The 18,023-nt window shown below is 44.0% G+C and overlaps 1 protein-coding gene across 1 annotated transcript in view; it reads left to right on the forward strand.

The window, feature by feature from the left end:
- JAK1 (Janus kinase 1) overlaps positions 1 to 18,023 on the forward strand; it is a 201,539-nt gene that overhangs the window by 55,196 nt on the left and 128,320 nt on the right. Inside the window, exons 3-4 of the mRNA XM_077450546.1 lie at positions 3,727 to 3,921; positions 9,004 to 9,127. Coding sequence (XP_077306672.1) covers positions 3,750 to 3,921; positions 9,004 to 9,127 — 296 coding nt within the window. The 5' untranslated portion in view covers positions 3,727 to 3,749. The remainder of the gene's footprint in view (positions 1 to 3,726; positions 3,922 to 9,003; positions 9,128 to 18,023) is intronic.

Raw genomic sequence — 18,023 nt, forward strand, 5'->3', positions numbered from 1 at the left:
CATGGATTCCGAGCAATGCGTGTTTGTACTTTTGGACTCTTGTGTGACGGACTTGTGTACAGTCTAGAGCTGCACGATTATCGCGATCTTGACTGAAGTGTTAGGGTCCTTTCACACGGGGCGGATCAGTTCTGATCCGCCCCGTGGATATCCGTTTGCTCAGCGGGGATCACTCCGTCGATCCCCGCTGAGCAGGGAGATGACAGGTCCGTCTCTGCATACTGCGCAGGGAGGGACCTGTCACAGCGCCGCTCTCCCCTATGGGAGATCGGATGACGACGGACCGCAGTGCCCGTCGTCACCCGATCCGATCCGCAGACGGATGGAAAAATAGCTTTTTCCTCCGTTACACTTTTTCGGATCGGAGCGGGTCGGATGTCAGCGGACATGTCACCGCTGACATCCGACGCTCCATAGAGCTCTATGGAGCATCCGTTCAGGTCCGCCTGAAAAACTGACAGGCGGGCCTGAACGGGACGTCAGTGTGAAAGGGGCCTTACACGATTCTTTCTATGCAAAGAATTCTCTCTGCTCTTCTGAAGCCACAGCCTTCAAAAGAAAGGAAGAGAAAAACTGTGCAGTCTGCCAAGAATCAAAACCTTCTTTATCAGTTAAACTTAAGTATAAACATTGTAACAATTTGTTAATGGAATAGACTTTGTGTGTAAGTGAAAAAACCAACTAACTAAACCTTTTTCTGACATTTGTTGGCTTCAAGTTAAAAATATTTTTTTTTGCTAGAAAATTACCTGGAACCCCCAAACATTATAATTATATAATGTGTGTGTGTGTGTATATATTATAATGTTTGGGGGTTCCAAGTAATTTTCTAGTGAAAATAATGATTTTCACTAACTTCAAATATGTGTGTGTGTGTGTGTGTGTGTGTGTGTGTGTGTGTGTGTGTGTGTGTATATATATATATATATATATATATATATATATATATATATATATATATATATATATATATATATATATATATATATATATATATATATATATATATATAATATAAAAAAAAAAATTTGTAGGCACCCTAGAGAATAAAATGGTGGTTGTAGCAATATTTTATGTCGCATTGTATTTGCGCAGCGGTCTTTCAAATGCAATAAAAAATAAAAAAAACTAACCAGTAAAGTTAGCCCAATTTTTTTTTTTTTTGTATAATGTTAAAGATCTTACATCGCAAGAATCGTGATCTTTTTATTCTAAGCAAAAAAAATTGTGATTCTCATTTTGCCCAGAATCGTGCAGCTCTAGTACAGACGATACGAAAAATCTGACAACAGACCGCTGTCCGCCGAAAATTTACTAAACTGTCACCCAACATTTGTTGGCGGGAAGTTGGCCAACAATTGTCTAATGGTGGGATTTTAGGCCAACAGTCTATCATCACACATTTCCCGGTTGAAAATCTGATCCTGTGTACGAGGCTTTATGGTTCGTTTTACCCAAGTGTGCACACTTTTTTTTTTTTTTTCTGTTTGTGTGTCTCTGTGTGCTGTGTTTTTAGGACAGCCCATTAATTTCAGTGCATGCATGTGAAATACACAAAGAGGGGCCCTCATCATTTTTACAATCTTGCCACATCAAAATGCATGGTAGGTGTGCGTACTTGCCAGATATATGGGGGTGCCATTAAAAATAAATAGAAAATTATTCTTTTGCCTCCCACACGGTCCAAATCTTGCCGCCTCAACCTCCACAAGCATCTCCAAAATACGCCCCTTCCTAACCAATAACCCCACAAAGCTCCTAATCCACTTCCTGGTCATCTCTCGCCTCGACTACTGCAACTCCCTCCTCATTGGCTTACCTCTAAATAGGTTATCCCCCCCTTCAGTCCGTCATGAACGCTGCTGCCAGACTCTTCCACCCGTTGTGTGTCTGCTGCTCCTCTCTGTCAATTCTTCCATTTTTTTTTTTTTTTTGGGCTTCTGCTCACCCAACAAAACATTCAAAATACTAACGACAACTTGCAAAGCCATCCACAACTCTGCCCCCAGTTACATCACTAGCCTAGTCTCAAAGTACCAACCAAATCTTTCCCTTCATTCCTCCAAGGGCTTCCTGCTCTCCAGTTCCCTCCTCGACTCATTGCTCGCCTCCGGGACTTCTCCCGAGCCTCTCCCATCCCATGGAACTCCTTACCCCAATCTGTCCAACTATCTCCTACTCTGCTTTTAGACGATCCCAGAAAACCCATCTATTCTACCCCTACCTAACAACTGTAGTTTTATTTTCTCCATCAGATCATCCACCACAGTCGTGGTGGATGATCTGGTGGAGAAAATAAGTGCCCCCCCCCCCCCCTAGATTGTAAGCGCTAAGGAGCGGGGCTCTCTGATTCTTCCATTATTGAATTGTACTGTAATGCCCGTACACACGATCGGACATTCCGGCAACAAAATCCATGGATTTTTTTTTCTGACGGATGTTGGCTCAAACTTGTCTTGCATACACGCGGTCACACAAAGTTGGTCGGAAATTGCAAACGTGTTGACGTACAACACATACGACGAGCCGAGAAAAATTAAGTTCAATAGCCAGTGCGGCTCTTCTGCTTGATTCCAAACATGCGTGGAACTTTGTGCGTCGGAATTGTGTACACACGATCGGAATTTGTGACAACGGATTTTGTTGTTTTTGGAAAATTTGAGATCCAGATCTCAAAATTTGTGTGACGGAAATTCCGATGGAAAATGTCAGACGGAGCCTATAAATCCCGTATTATTATAATAATAATAATAATAATACATTTTGGCTAGAAGCCACATCCGAACCAGGAGATGCAAAAAGATGTGAAACCAGAAACCTCCTAAATAACTGGACTTGAAGGGCTCCGCATGGGCGAAGAAATTAATATATATACAAAAAATATATATCTTTATTTATACATGTTAAAATTGGTTTCATAAAAGCAATGGCAAATAACTCTACAAACAATCCATAAGCTAATGTTGCAAAGAAATTCTACTAACCGTGTCAACAGGTTTAAAGATTGCATAACAATGAGGAGACTGTGTGCTTCCGGTAACCAATTCTGTGTGTGTGTGTTTATGTAATATATACACACACACTTTTTATATATATATATATATATATATATATATATATATATATATATATATAAAAGTGTGTGTGTATATATATATTATTAGAGGGAGATGTATGGGTATATATATAATATAAATAATATTATAATGTATTATTATTGTATATTTTTTTTAATTACAGCTTATATATATATATATATATATATATATATATATATATATATATATATATATATATATATATATATATATATATATATATATATATATATATAATATACATACATACATACACACATTTTTATATATAAATTATATTAATATTATAATGTATAATGTTTTTTTTATTTGTGTTTTTTAATTACAGATATATATATATATGTATATTAATATTGTATTATTATTGTATTATTATTATTATAATGTTTTTTTTATTTGTTTTTTTAATTACAGCTCCTTTAGAGAGCGTTGTCAATTTGCACAGTGCTTTACCTATATATATATTGTACTTTCACATCAGTCCCTGCTCTCAAGGAGCTTGCAATCTAAGGTCCCTGAATGCAACTATTTCTTAGTAATTTCCCTTTTGGGACTAATAAAGTATTCTGAATCTGAAATATATGTTTTTCTTGATTGATATACAATTTTTCTATTTTTTTTTTCCTAGACTCTAAAGCATCGTGAGGTTTGATGGCGATGGCATTCTGTGCAAAAATTAGAAACGCCAGAAAGTACGAAGTGGCTGTGACTCCGCCCAAAGGAATGGAGGTTCATTTCTATGTAGCGGATAAGGCTCCGCTCTTGTATACGGAAGGGACGTATACTGCGGAGGACGTGCTTATCGAAGCAGCTCAGAAATGCAGTAAGTAGTCCTCGTCTTTTTTTTGTTTTGGGAAAACTTCATAACCCTTGAGTCTTATGCCGCGTACACACGACCGTTTTTACCGTCAGAATAAACTCTGATGGTTTTTCTGATGGAGTTCCGACGAAACGGACTTGCGTACACACGATCACACCAAAGTCCGACAGTTTAGAACGTGGTGACGTACAACACGTATGACAGGACTAGAAAAAGAAAGTTCGATAGCCAGTAGCCAATAGCTGCCCATGTGTCGTTTTTAGTCCGTCGGAACAGCACACAGACGAACGGTTTTCCCGATAGGAATTGATTCCGTCGGAAAGATTTAAAACCTGTTCTATTTCTAGGTCCGTCAGAATTTTCAAAAAAAATAAGTCGCATGAAGCCCACACACGATCGGAATATCCGATGGAATGATTCCGTCTGACCTTTTCTGCCGGAAAGTCTGACCGGGTGTACGCGCCATTACTGTAATGCCACCAATGCATTGCATTCTGCGAATGGGAGGCGCAGTCCTATCACTGAACTGGTAGGCTGCAATGTATTCTAAGGCTCGGTTCACACAGGGGCGACTGCAATCCGACTTCAGGTCGCCCCTAGTCGCCTCAGGTCGGACAACATTTAAAAATCAATGTAAGTGAATGAGAGCTGTCTTAATGCACGCTACTGAAGTCGCCTCCGACTTCAAAAGAAGTTCCTGTACTACTTCAATCCGACTTGTAGGCGACTTGTACCCATTGATTTCAATGGAGGTCGCTTCCAAGTCGGATCTCTGTCTATACGGAGAAGACTTTGACAGAATTACTATCTCTGAAGGGGGAACTCCACACAAATTTCTGAAAAAAATTTGGCGTGGGTTCCCCCTCCGAGAGCATACCAGGCCCTTAGGTCTGGTATGGATTCCAAGGGGAACCCCCTACGCCGAAAAAACGGCATGGGGGTTCCCCCCAGATCCACACCAGACCCTTATCCGAGCACGCTACCCGGCCGGCCAGGAAAGGGGGTGGGGACAAGGGGGCGGCCCCCCCCTCCTGAGCCGTACCAGGCCGCGTGCCCTCAACATGGGGGGGTGCCTTGGGGGAGGGGGGGCGTGCGGCCCCCCCACCCCAAAGCACCTTGTCCCCATGTTGATGAGGACAAGGGCCTCTTCCCGACAACCCTGGCCGTTGGTTGTCGGGGTCTGCGGGCGGGGGGCTTATCGGAATCCGGGAGCCCCCTTTAATAAGGGGGCCCCCGGATACCGGCCCCCCACCCTATGTGAATGAGTATGGGGTACAATGTACCCCTACCCATTCACCTGTAAAATAAAAGTACAAAAAAAACGCAACACACGAGATAAAATACTTTATTGCACAGCTCCGGGGGTCTTCCGTCTTCGGGGGTCTTCTCGCCGGACTCCTCCGCTATCTTCTTGTAGCTCTTTTGCTAGTGGAGGAGTCCGGCTTTCTTCCTCGCCGCCGGCCTCTTCTTCCGACTTCGGGGCTCTTGTCCCCCTCTTCGGTTCTTCTGCCGGGCCACCGCGCCTTCTTATAGCTCTTTTACAGGCGGTGGCCCGGTCTTCTGTCGCCGCCGCCGCCACCTTCAGTTCTTCTTCTCCAGGAGATGTTGACTCAACGCTCTCTCCGGCCGCAATGCCAGGGACGCGCTGCCACTTATATAGGGACAAGGGGCAGTGTCACATGGGTTGATGTCACATGGGTTGGTCACATGGGTTGATGTCACATGGTGACCCCGCCCCCTTACGATGTCACAGTCCCGGAGGATGCTGGGACTGTCGCCATGTGACATCAACACATGTGACCAACCCATGTGACATCAACCCATGTGACACTGCCCCTTGTCCCTATATAAGTGGCAGCGCAGCGCGTCCCTGGCATTGAGGCCGGAGAGAGCGTCGAGTCAACATCTCCTGGAGAAGAAGAACGGAAGGCGGCGGTGGCGACAGAAGACCCGGCCACCGCCTGTAAAAGAGCTATAAGAAGGCGCGGTGGCCCGGCAGAAGACAAGACCCCTGAAGTCGGAAGAAGAGGCCGGCGGCGAGGAAGAAAGCCGGACTCCTCCGCTAGTAAAAGAGCTACAAGAAGATAGTGGAGGAATCCGGCGAGAAGACCCCCGAAGACGGAAGACGCCCAGAGCTGTGCAATAAAGTATTTTATCTCGTGTGTTGTGTTTTTTTTGTACTTTTATTTTACAGGTGAATGGGTAGGGGTACATTGTACCCCATACTCATTCACATAGGGTGGGGGGCCGGTATCCGGGGTCCCCCTTATTAAAGGGGGCTCCCGGATTCCGATAAGCCCCCCGCCCGCAGACCCCGACAACCAACGGCCAGGGTTGTCGGGAAGAGGCCCTTGTCCTCATCAACATGGGGACAAGGTGCTTTGGGGTGGGGGGGCCGCGCAGCCCCCCCTCCCCCAAGGCACCCCCCCATGTTGAGGGCACGCGGCCTGGTACGGCTCAGGAGGGGGGGGGCGCCCGCTCGTCCCCACCCCCTTTCCTGGCCGGCCGGGTAGCATGCTCGGATAAGGGTCTGGTGTGGATCTGGGGGGGACCCCCACACCGTTTTTTCGGCGTAGGGGGTTCCCCTTGGAATCCATACCAGACCTAAGGGCCTGGTATGCTCTCTGAGGGGGAACCCACACCAAATTTTTTTCAGAAATTTTGGCGTGGAGTTCCCCCTTCAGAGCTCATTCTCTGATTGGCCACGGCAAAAGTCGCCTGGCCTGGGCCGACTTGTAAGTCGCCCCAGGTCGTGTCTAAAAGTCGTGTTCAAGTCGTCTCCAAGTTGCCTCACAAAGTCGTCCTGAAGTCGTGTCGCCCCTGTGTGAACCGAGCCTAATGCTGCATATTTTTTTTTTTTTTTTAACGGGTTATAGAATTTATAGAGGAACTGTAGTCTGCTCACATATTTTGTAAATAAAAACATCTTTGCCATTCTGAAGCTTCCTTCCAACCACTTTGCATATTATTTTATATATACTGTGATTCTGTACTTGCCAAATATGCTGTAGAAATCTCCCTCCACTGAGTCTGGTTGCAACCATTTTAACTGTGGGCAGCTGAAGCTGCTGCCTGTTCACTTCCTGGATTTACACAGAGGCACACTTCCAGCTCTGCAGCCCTCATTGGCTCTCTTATGACTGATCCCCCCCCCTATCCCCCATTCCTGGGAAACTCTCACGAGAGTGAGAGAGCGCTGTGCATGATGTCATAAGCCTAGGCTAATGAGTAGACAATGAGGAAGTGGGCTGTATAATATATTTGGATAGCAAAACTTTTTTCTGCCGGTAATGTAAAAACTGTTACAACACTTGTACCTATAGTTAAGCCTATAATAAGGCTTACCTGTAGGTACTGTAAATATCTCCTAAACCTTCACGGTTTAGGAGATATTTACCATATACGCTTGCGCCAACATCATCGGCGCATGCACACTGAAGAGACGGCTCGACCATGCCGTTTCTAATAGGCTTGTGGTGTGACCAGCGGCTCCCACGCGCATGCCCAGGAACGACGTCCTCACGGCTTCGACCAATCACAGCGCCGGAGCCCGCGACACCCGGAAATAACTCTGGGACACATGCCCTCGGTCACAGTGGTGTACAGGGACCGCTGCAACAGCTTCGATCTAAGGTAAGTATTTCATAATGAGCTAGTATGTAATGCATACTACCTCATTATGCCTTTGTCTTGCAGGTTTGAGACCTGGGCTTTTCCTGTAATTTGGGCCTAAACCAGTCTGGAACAGAAAAATATTGTCTTTATTTGAAAGTGTAATCTGAAAAAGGTTACTTTATTATTATTTTTTCCTCTTGAAAACATTGTTAGAATTTCAATTTTCAATTTGTTTTTTGTTTAATATGTTTTTAATGTTTAATATGTTTGTTTACAAAGCAGAAAACGAGAAGCATGAGGCACTAGTCATAGATAACATGACCGCGCCTTCAGTGTGACGGGTACAGAGCTGCACACAACACAGTGTACGATTGCATTTAACTAAAAGGAAAACAATAGGCAACATAACAGAGCAGAATTATCATGTAATTCCCCGTACACACGATCGGAATTTCCGGCCAATTAAAATCATGCATTTTTGTTCGAAGGTTGTCGGCTCAAACTTGTGTTGCATACACACGGTCACACAGATGTAGGCCAACAATTCCGAATGTGAGAACGCTGTGGTGTACAAGACGTACAACGTGCCGCGAAAAAGAACGTTCAACAGCCAGTGCAGCTCCTTCTGCTTGATTCCGAGAATGCGTGAACTTTTGAGCTCGGACTTGTGTACACACGATCGGACTTTCCGACAACAGCGTTTTTTGTTGGCGGAAAATTTGAGACAAACATTTGTGGGCTTAAAGTCCGACAGAAAATGTCCGATGGAGTATACACACGGAGAAGGGATCTCACCGCTCCAGGAGCACACATGCAGGCTGTAAACTGTCTCTTCGGCTGGGAAGTCACAGGTGCTGGCTATTACCACTAGCAACAGATGAAAAACAAGCCCTGGACTGCCGCACTCTTCAGAAGACCACTTTCTTTTATTGGAAAATCACATCACAGCTCAACAAACACAGCGAACAAGGAAAAATTGCTGAAGTTTCGCACTAGCTGTAGTGCTTATTCATAGCCATACAGCTAGTGCGAAATGTCAGCAATTTTTCCTTGTTCGCTGTGTTTGTTGAGCTGTGATGTGATTTTCCAATAAAAGAAAGTGGTCTTCTGAAGAGTGCGGCAGTCCAGAGCTTGTTTTTCGTCTGGAGTATACACACGGTCGGACTTTCCGACAACAAACTCACTTCCAACATTTCCCGCTGGAAGATCCGACCATGTGTATGCGGCATAAGACCGCAAGGTGGACCTGCCAATAGTAGCCAAACTATTTTTTTTATTTTTTTAGGTGAATGTCAATGGCTTCTGCCAGTGTCAGCCAATCAGATATCATCTTCTCATTTAACTGCTGCAACCTGGCTTCGGGGGTTACTAAAATTTAGCCACTTTGCTTTTTTTTATTGCATGTGCTTGTTGACATTTTAAGTCGGTGAAATAACTGTAACGTGTATGTGTGCATTTGTTTTATTTCAGACATTTCTCCACTGTGCCACAATTTGTTTGCACTGTACAATGAGAAAGAGGGCCTCTGGCTGCCACCAAATTATCACTTCAAGATCACTCCCAGTTTTTCTATGAAGCTTTATTACCGTGTCAGGTAAGTGGTTCTTTTCTTGGATTGTATTGCAAATTTTTTCTTCTCAGGCTTTAAACCACAGGCCCGCCTTGGTGATCCAAAGCTCAGTGGTAATCCACAGACATGTCGCTCTCTGGCTATCTTCCCAGAATGCACTGATGTAGGCGCTTAGGGGGTTGATTTTAATAATTATGGCGAAATCTGTGCTGTGTCATAAATGCCAATTGTGTGAGTGTACCTTTTTTTTTTTTTTTTTTTTTTTTTTTCGCATGGTGTAGGAGTGTTCCAAGGTAGGGCCTCTCTGGTCCCAGGTGAGATTTTATAGCTGATGTACTTTTGGCTTTCCGAACATACAGTTGTGATCACTAGTTTACATACCCTGGCAGGATTTGATTTCTCCGCCATTTTTCGGGGAGAACATGAATGATAACACAAAAACTTTTCCTTCACTCGTGGTTATCAATCAACTGGGTTTACTCTTTTTAAATCGTAATGACAACAGAAACTACCCAAATGACCCTGTTCAAAAGTTTTACATACCCCAGTTCTAAATACCGTGTATTGCCCCCTTTAAAGTGGTTGTAAACCCTTACAAACCACTTTGACCTACAGGTAAGCCTAGATTAAGGCTTACCTGTAGGTCCAAGCAATATCTCCTAAACCCATATGGTTTAGGAGATATTTGCCCGAAAACGGGCACCGCTGTCTACGGCGCATGCGCCGTAGACAGCGGCGCGCAGGCGCACTGAGCGCGGCATTCTCAGCGACTGAGCTGCCGCGCGTGTCGGCTCCCGTGCGCATGCGCGGGAGTGACGTCCTCGCGGCTTCGCCGAATGACAGCGGCGGAGCTGCGAGACCCCACCAACAAGATGGATGCGGCGGACTACAGGGGACAGCGGCGACTTCGCTGGCTCCTGTGTCAGGTAAGTGACACATAATGGGCTACTATGCGATGCACAGTAGTCCATTATGCTTTGCCTTTGCAGGGAATGAAAGAGGAAGTAAACTCATCAGGGTTTACTTCCTCTTTAAAGAGGAAGTAAACCCTGATGGGTTTTACTTCCTCTTTGTCTCCCTGCAAAGGTAAAGCATAATGGGCTACTATGCATCACATAGTAGCCCATTATGTGTCACTTACCTGACACAGGAGCCAGCGATGTCACCGCTGTCCCCTCTTCCACGGAGCGTCCATCTTCTTTCCGGGTATCGTGGCTCCAGCGCTGTGCCTGGCCGGAGCAGCGTTGACTTAATTCCCGCACATGCTCGTTGGAACTGCCACTAACAGCATATCACCGTTAGCAGCGGCATGCTCAGGGCTCCTGCGCGCCGCTGTCTATGGCGCGTGGGCCTTAGACAGCAGTGCCTGTCTTTAGGCAAATATCTCATAAGCCGTGTAGGTTTAGGAGATATTTCTTGGACCTACAGGTAAGCCTTAATCTAGGCTTACCTGTAGGTCAAAGTGGTCTCTAAGGGTTTACAACCACTTTAACATCAATGACAGCTTGAGCTCTTTTGTGGGATTTGTGGATGAGTAGACTCAAGAAGCATGGCAGCGCACCACAGATCTAGCAAGATTTTACTTGTGTGACATAACATCAGTGTTTCAGGACTGTACATGATCTTTGTAAAGGGGCCTTTCGCAGCCCCCTATACGTTGGTGTTATGTCAAACAAATTCTCTTATAATCCTAAACTCATGTGTGGTTTGCTGACTTCTTTGGTCATTTTGGCAGCATTTTCACCTAGATTGGTTAAAGCAGTGATGACGAACCTTGACACCCCAGATGTTTCCCATGATGCTCACCCATACTACAGAATGCACGAGCATCATGGGAAATGTAGTTCCAAAACATCTGGGGTGCCAAGGTTCGCCATCACTGGGTTAAAGGGTACTCGAGAGGTAGAGGATGGAAGTCTTTTGAGGAAATGGGTGCTGATATTTAAGGCGAGAGGTTGGAGATCTTATGGGGAAATGGCCTATGGTGGATAGAGGATGGAGATCTTATGGGGAAAATGGTTGCTTATACAGGAAGGAGAGAGGTTGGGAGTTCTGTTGTAAAGGGAGGTCTCGGTCTGCTACATAAAGTAGAGGGGTTGTGCACATGACGAGAGTTGCGCTAACTTTATTTCCTATATTAATGCCTTACTTCCAAAGACAAATTCCATAAAGTCTAAACCATGTGTATCAAATACATTAAAATCACTAACAAGTAAACCACCACTTTTACAAATTATAAAACCAAAACAAGAAATAAAATATGTGATGACACCACTGCAGTATCTGTCTGTTAACCAGACCACCAACTCCTGCACTGGCGACAATAAATAAATTTAATTTATCTTACTCAAACCACAAACGACTAAAGTGCTCAAGCCCCCAAAATTATATAGGGATGCTGTGAAAAAAAATTGTCCACAATAAGTGATTTCAACAGTGTGAATAAAAATTTTTGCTTTCTGTATACCACCTGCAGTATAGACCGCAATATACTCCAAGTGCTTTAGTTTCTCCTGTAAGAAAAAATGCTACGTGCATAAATATAGTGCATAAATGTAAACCGTCTCTTCAGTGTTTGAGATTTTCTTGATAATGATTCTATCTCCACCCAAAGTGCTTAATATAAACACCGACCGAGTGCTTCACCACCACCGAATAGAATGGCCACTCACCAGACCTAGTCTGTTTTCGCCTTTGGTTCATTTAAGGATAACCACTATTTCACTGGTCACATCAATGATTTCTCCTCATGGAAAGTAAAACCTCTTGTGCTAATATGGCTCAAAGAGACATACAGAGGACCATCATGGTGTAGCAAGTAAATGCAAATTTATTAAAAAATTGTTTAAAATCAATCAGGTGTGCACTTGGACCAGTGCCCCAGCCGGCACTAAGCTTGTCCAGCAATGTACGTGGATGTGGGAAACAAATCTACCTCACCCTCCGTTCACAGCCCTTCAGTGGTGGTCCATGGATGTACAGAAATATGCCCCAGCCTCTCTTTCAACTCACGGGGTCCAGACAGCCGATACGCGTTTGCAAATCGGTAATTGGGTCTTCAGGTGGCGAGAGGAGAGAGGTTGCATATCTTATTGGGAAATTGATACTGAGGCATGAATGAGAGAGATTGGAGATCTTAGGAGGAAATGTTTGCTGATACATAATGGAGAGAGGTTGGCGCTCCTATGGGGAAATGGGTGCTGATACATAATGGAGAGAGGTTGGCGCTCCTATGGGGAAATGGGTGCTAATTCATAATGGAGAGAGGTTCGAGATCCTATGGGGAAATGGGAGCTAATTGATAATGGAGAGATGTTGGAGATCCTATGGGGAAATGGGAGCTAATTGATAATGGAGAGATGTTGGAGATCATATGGGGAAATCAGGTGATGATACATGAAGGAGGGAGGATGGAGCTCTTATGGGGAAATGGGTGCTGATACATGAAGGAGAATTATGGACATCTTATGGGGAGACAGGTGCTGATACTGGAAGGAGAGAGGTTGGAGATTCTGATGGGAAAGAGGTGCCTGCTACATGGGGAGAGTTTGGATATCTTATGGGGGAATGGATACTGAAGCATGAAGGCGAGAGGTTGGAGATCTTATGAGGAAATGGGTGCTGATACATGAAAGCGAGAGGTTGGAGCTCCTATGGGGAAATGGGTGCTGATGCATGAAGGCGACAGGTTGGAGCTCCTATTGGGAAATGGGTACTAATTCTTAATGGAGAGAGGTTCAAGATCCTATGGGGAAATCAGGTGATGATACATGAAGGAGGGAGGATGGAGCTCCTATGGGGAAATGGGTTCTGATGCATAATTAGAGAGGTTGCAGCTCCTATGGGGAAATGGGTGCTGATACATGAAGGCGACAGGTTGGAGTTCCTATTGGGAAATGGGTGCTAATTCATAATGGAGAGAGGTTCAAGATCATATGGGGAAATCAGGTGATGATACATGAAGGAGGGAGGATGGAGCTCTTATGGGGAAATGGGTGCTGATACATGTAGTAGAGAGGTTGAGGATTCTGATGGGAAAGGGATGCCCGCTACATTAAGAAAACAGATTGGAGATCCTAAGGGGACATGGGTTCAGACACATGAAGGAGAATTATGGACATCTTATAGGGGGACAGGTGCTGATACATGAAGGAGAGAGGTTGGAGATTCTGATGGGAAAGAGGTGCCTGCTGCACGGAGAGAGGTTGGATATCTTATGGGGGAATGGATACTGATGTACAAAGGAAAGCGATTGGAGGTGCCATGGGGAAATACATGAAGGAGAATGATGATGGACATCGTATGGAGATAGGGGTGCTGATATATGCAGGAGAGAGAGGGTGGACAAGGTGCTGATACACGGAAAGAGAGGGTGGACATCTTATGGGAAATGGGTGCTGATACATGAAGGAGAATGATGATGGACATCTTATGGAGAGAGGGGTGCTGATATATGCAGGAGAGAGAGAGTGGACAAGGTGCTGATACACGGAGAGAGAGGGTGGACATCTTATGGGAAATGGGTGCTGATACATGAAGGAGAATGATGATGGACATCTTATGGAGATAGGGGTGCTGATATATGCAGGAGAGAGGGGGTGGACAAGGTGCTGATACACGGAGAGAGAGGGTGGACATCTTATGGGAAATGGGTGCTGATACATGGAGAATGATGATGGACATCTTATGGAGAGAGGGGTGCTGATATATGCAGGAGAGAGAGGGTGGACAAGGTGCTGATACACGGAGAGAGAGGGTGGACATCTTATGGGAAATGGGTGCTGATACATGGAGAATGATGATGGACATCTTATAGAGATACGGGTGCTAATACATGAAAGAGAGCAGTCTTATTACAGGCTTCGTAAATAAAACGGAGCAATGCAAAAGGAGATAAGGGGGCACAACAGGTGAAAAATAATGTTGAGGAGAGTCTGTAAAGCCTGAAAGTACACGGCTGAGTGTGATACCACAGGAAGGTAGCAAGAACATTTCAGGTTGGCGAGCAGTGGGGAAACCACAACCGTGTCACAGACGCATTTAGGTGAATATTGTTTTAACAGCGTGATAAATGAACCTAAGCACAGGTTGTCCCTGGCATCTGTCACTTGGTTTTACGGTGAACTATAGTCTTTTAGGAACCACAGCCAGAAGGCTTTCAGGAGGTGTGAGAGTGAGCCGATGTTTAAGGTAAACATGTCACAAACCTGGCCAATTGAAACTGGGGATCTGGTGGGGAAATAAAGTACATTAGCAGGGTTTACATCAAACAAGCCAATTTCCAGTGACACTTGGCACCATCTAGTGGCCAAAAGTGGTATTTCCTGTTTTAAATCAATGGAAAATGTTCGGTCAGCTCAGGAAATTATTATTTATTATTTATTATTATTATTATATAGGATTTATATAGCTCCAATTTGCTCAGTGCTTTACAACGTGAGGGTGGACACTACAGTTAGAATACAATACAATTCAATGCAGGAGGAATCAGAGGGCCCTGCTTGTTAGCCTAATAACAATTCATTTTTTTTTGTCCCAGTCATACAGAATGAATGTACATGCATTTTCACAGGGCAAATAGCTGTGTAAATTATTTATAAATAACTTCCACCCATCTACTTATATATGTATATGTAAAACCAAAGATATTTAACCCATAGTTGTCTTGTAATCCTTTTTCACAAAGTAAACGTTTATTTGTAAAGCACAGAGTATGCGCGCATCTGGGCATGTACAGTATGAACAACTGGGTAAATTCTATTGAACAAAAAAAATTAAAAAATTTAGTTCGCCATTAAGGCCAAACGTCATTGACGTACCCGTACCTTTTTTTTTTAATCCAATATTTAAAATTCTCACGATTATTTATTTATTTTTTGGTTCTATCATTCATCTGTGCCTTGTGTACAGAATCTCTATAGTAGGGTGATGGTTCTTTACTTAGAGAAGTGGTTCTCAGCTCCTGTCAGGGCCCACTAACAGGCCAGGTTTTATGTATTACCTTGGGGAGATGCAGACTAGAATACTGCAATCACTGAGCAGGAAATGATATCACCTGTGATGCATTTCAGTTCTCTTGCAAACCTGGCCTGTTAGTGGGCCCTAAAGACAGCAGTTGAGAACCACTGACTTAAAGGCCGTTGAGCTTATGAAAAGTGCAGCCACCCTCTGCCCATTTGTATGCCAGAAGCCATGTGCTGAATATCAATGCACCGATGGCCTTATTTATGAGCATTACTGAGTACAGTAAAATTTCAGGTTACACCTGCCCATTACTGCTAAGCATAGCAGCAGCATAATTGGAGTTCTTGAGGCAGGTGTGCCTGGGGAGCTGACCACACAGGAACAGCCGTAGCTTGCATAGAGGTAGATTCATTTAATCCGTAAAGCTTGCAACTGGCATGTGTTGAAAGCAGAAAAAAAAATGGACAAATGTAAGGATTGGAGGAACTTTGACAAGGGCCAAGTAGTAATGCCGAGATGACTGGGTCAGAGCAACTCCAAAACTTCAGCGCTTGTGATGTTCCCGGTCTGCAGTGGTCGGGACCAACCAGAAGTGGTCCAAGAAAGGATAACTGGCCGACCGGAGTCGGGGTCATGGGTGGCCAAGGCTCATTGATGCACGCGGGGAGGGAAGGCTGGCCTGTGTAGTCCCTTTCAACAGAAGAGCTACTGTAGCTCAAATTGCTAAAAAAAAGTTTAGTTCTGGTTCTGATAAAAAGGTGTCAGAACACACAGAGCATCGCAGTTTGCTGTGAATGAGGCTGTGCAGCCACAGACCGGTCAGGGTGCCCACACTGCCCCGTGTCTACAGCCAAAAGTGCCTACAGTGGGCACATGAGCATCAAAACTGTACCACAGAGCAATGGAAGAAGGTGGCTTGGTCTGATAAATCCAAGAATGGTTTGTGAAACTTAACCACTTTGAAGTTTTGGCTTGGCCTCCAAATTCTCCAGATCTTAAGAAGTTCTAGAAGAATAAGTCCGATCCATGGAGACCCCACCACCCAAATTACAGGACTTGCTACTGACGGCTTTGTGCCGGAGACCACAGCATACCTTCTAGGGCTGCAACTAACGATTATTTTCATAATCGATTATTTGGTCGATTAGTTGGTCGATTATTACTTCGATTAATCGGTTATTGACCTTTTTTTTTAAAAGTGGGTCAAATTGATGTTCATGTTCAACCACAGTGACGGGACAATTTGGAAATAGAAAACTTCTTAGTCAAAGGAATTTTCAGACAGTGTATGTGGTTTTCGTTCAGAAATTACATTCATGTTAAAAACAAGTGAAAATTCTAAACAAAATTCTTTCATTCAGCGAATTTACAAACATTTTTTGTCTGAATATTCTCATCTGAAAATGGATCCGTGTGACCAGCATAAGGCTCGGTACGCACCTATGCAGTTTGCTTTTCTGTTTCTGCAGTGCTTTTTGCTGTACGTTTTTGATTTTTTGCGCACGTGATTTTACTGCAATTTGCATTTTTGCTTTTTTTTGGGCAGATTAAAAAACACAAATTGCAGTCAAAACGCATTTTCTACAGCAGGGGTCTTCAAACTACGGCCCTCCAGTTGTTCGGAAACTACAATTCCCATCATGCCTAGACATGTCTGTGAATGTCAGAGTTTTACAATGCCTCATGGGATGTGTAGTTCTGCAACAGCTGGAGGGCCGTAGTTTGAGGATCCCTGTTCTACAGCTTCTCCATTGAAGTTTATTGAACCAATAAAGCACCATTTTGCGTTAAAAGTCCCTGACCCTTTCAGATGTGAACGTGTCCCATAGGAAACCATGTAAACGAACTGTAGTGCATTTCTGCAAAAAGCACCAATAAACACATAGATGTGAACCAGGTCTAAGATTAAGTTTAGTAACATAATGGGGTTAAAAAAAACTAAAAGTAGCCCTTTATAGTACAAAAAGCAAATAATCACTACTGTAAGGGGTTCATTTTTTTACTGTAGAACAGTGAAAGTATTATTTACAGTAGCGATTATTTGCTCTTTTTGTACTATAAAGGCTCATTTTAGTTTTTTTTAACCCCATTATGTTACTGACTGATTAACCGATTATGAAAATAGTAATCGATTAATTTCATAATCGATTAGTTGTCGATTTAATCGATTAGTTGTTTCAGCCCTAATGCCTTCAGAGGTCGGCAGGTTAGGGTGGGTGGTCATAATGTTATGGCTGATCGGGTGTGTGTTTTTTTTTGTTTTTTGTTTTTTATAATTTGCTCTGTGGCGTGTGCATTGGTTTGTTTTTCTTGTATATGTGAACCATACAGGCATTTTCCATTTAATTTAATAAAACATATTAGGCTGAATTCATTATGATATAGCATTAGTTCTTTCCCATAATGACTGCAATGAGGGCCATCAACAACAGAAGGTAAGTCAAGTAGCTGAAAATAACTGCGGTAATGGCAGATCATTTGTGTACAGGTCGGTGAATGGAGCCCATTGTCCTCTGTGCAGCACCTGTCAGAGTGCAGCTGCTTCCAACGGCTTGTACACCAAGGTCATTTGCATGTTTGCAAAACAGAGGGAAAGTTGTCGGTTCTGTCTGACTCCTGTTGTGAGGACAAAGTCCTACCTTCCTCGTGCCATTGGTCCAGAATACCATTTTCCATCAAATGCAGGATTTATTTAGGTTTTGGCCCTTATTTTTCCGGGGGAACCTACTGCACCTTCACAAGTTCTGTCTTGTTGTTCTCACCTCCCATGTTCTCAGCAAATGTGAGATTCTGCCATCGGTGTGGAGTGCCAGGATACAGCCGGCCATTTCCATCCATGTATGGGCATGCTGGTTGTAATGAAGTCAATTTCTCGATTGATTTCAGTACAGCCACTGTGAGAAGGACACTTTGAGTTTGCTAGCACCTTTGCCGCTGCACCGCACACATCTCCGAA

The sequence above is a fragment of the Lithobates pipiens genome, unplaced genomic scaffold (assembly GCF_037356315.1).
Source record: "Lithobates pipiens isolate NorthernLeopardFrog02 unplaced genomic scaffold, aLitPip1_a1.2 Scaffold_23, whole genome shotgun sequence".
NCBI classification, from domain to species: Eukaryota; Metazoa; Chordata; class Amphibia; order Anura; family Ranidae; genus Lithobates; species Lithobates pipiens.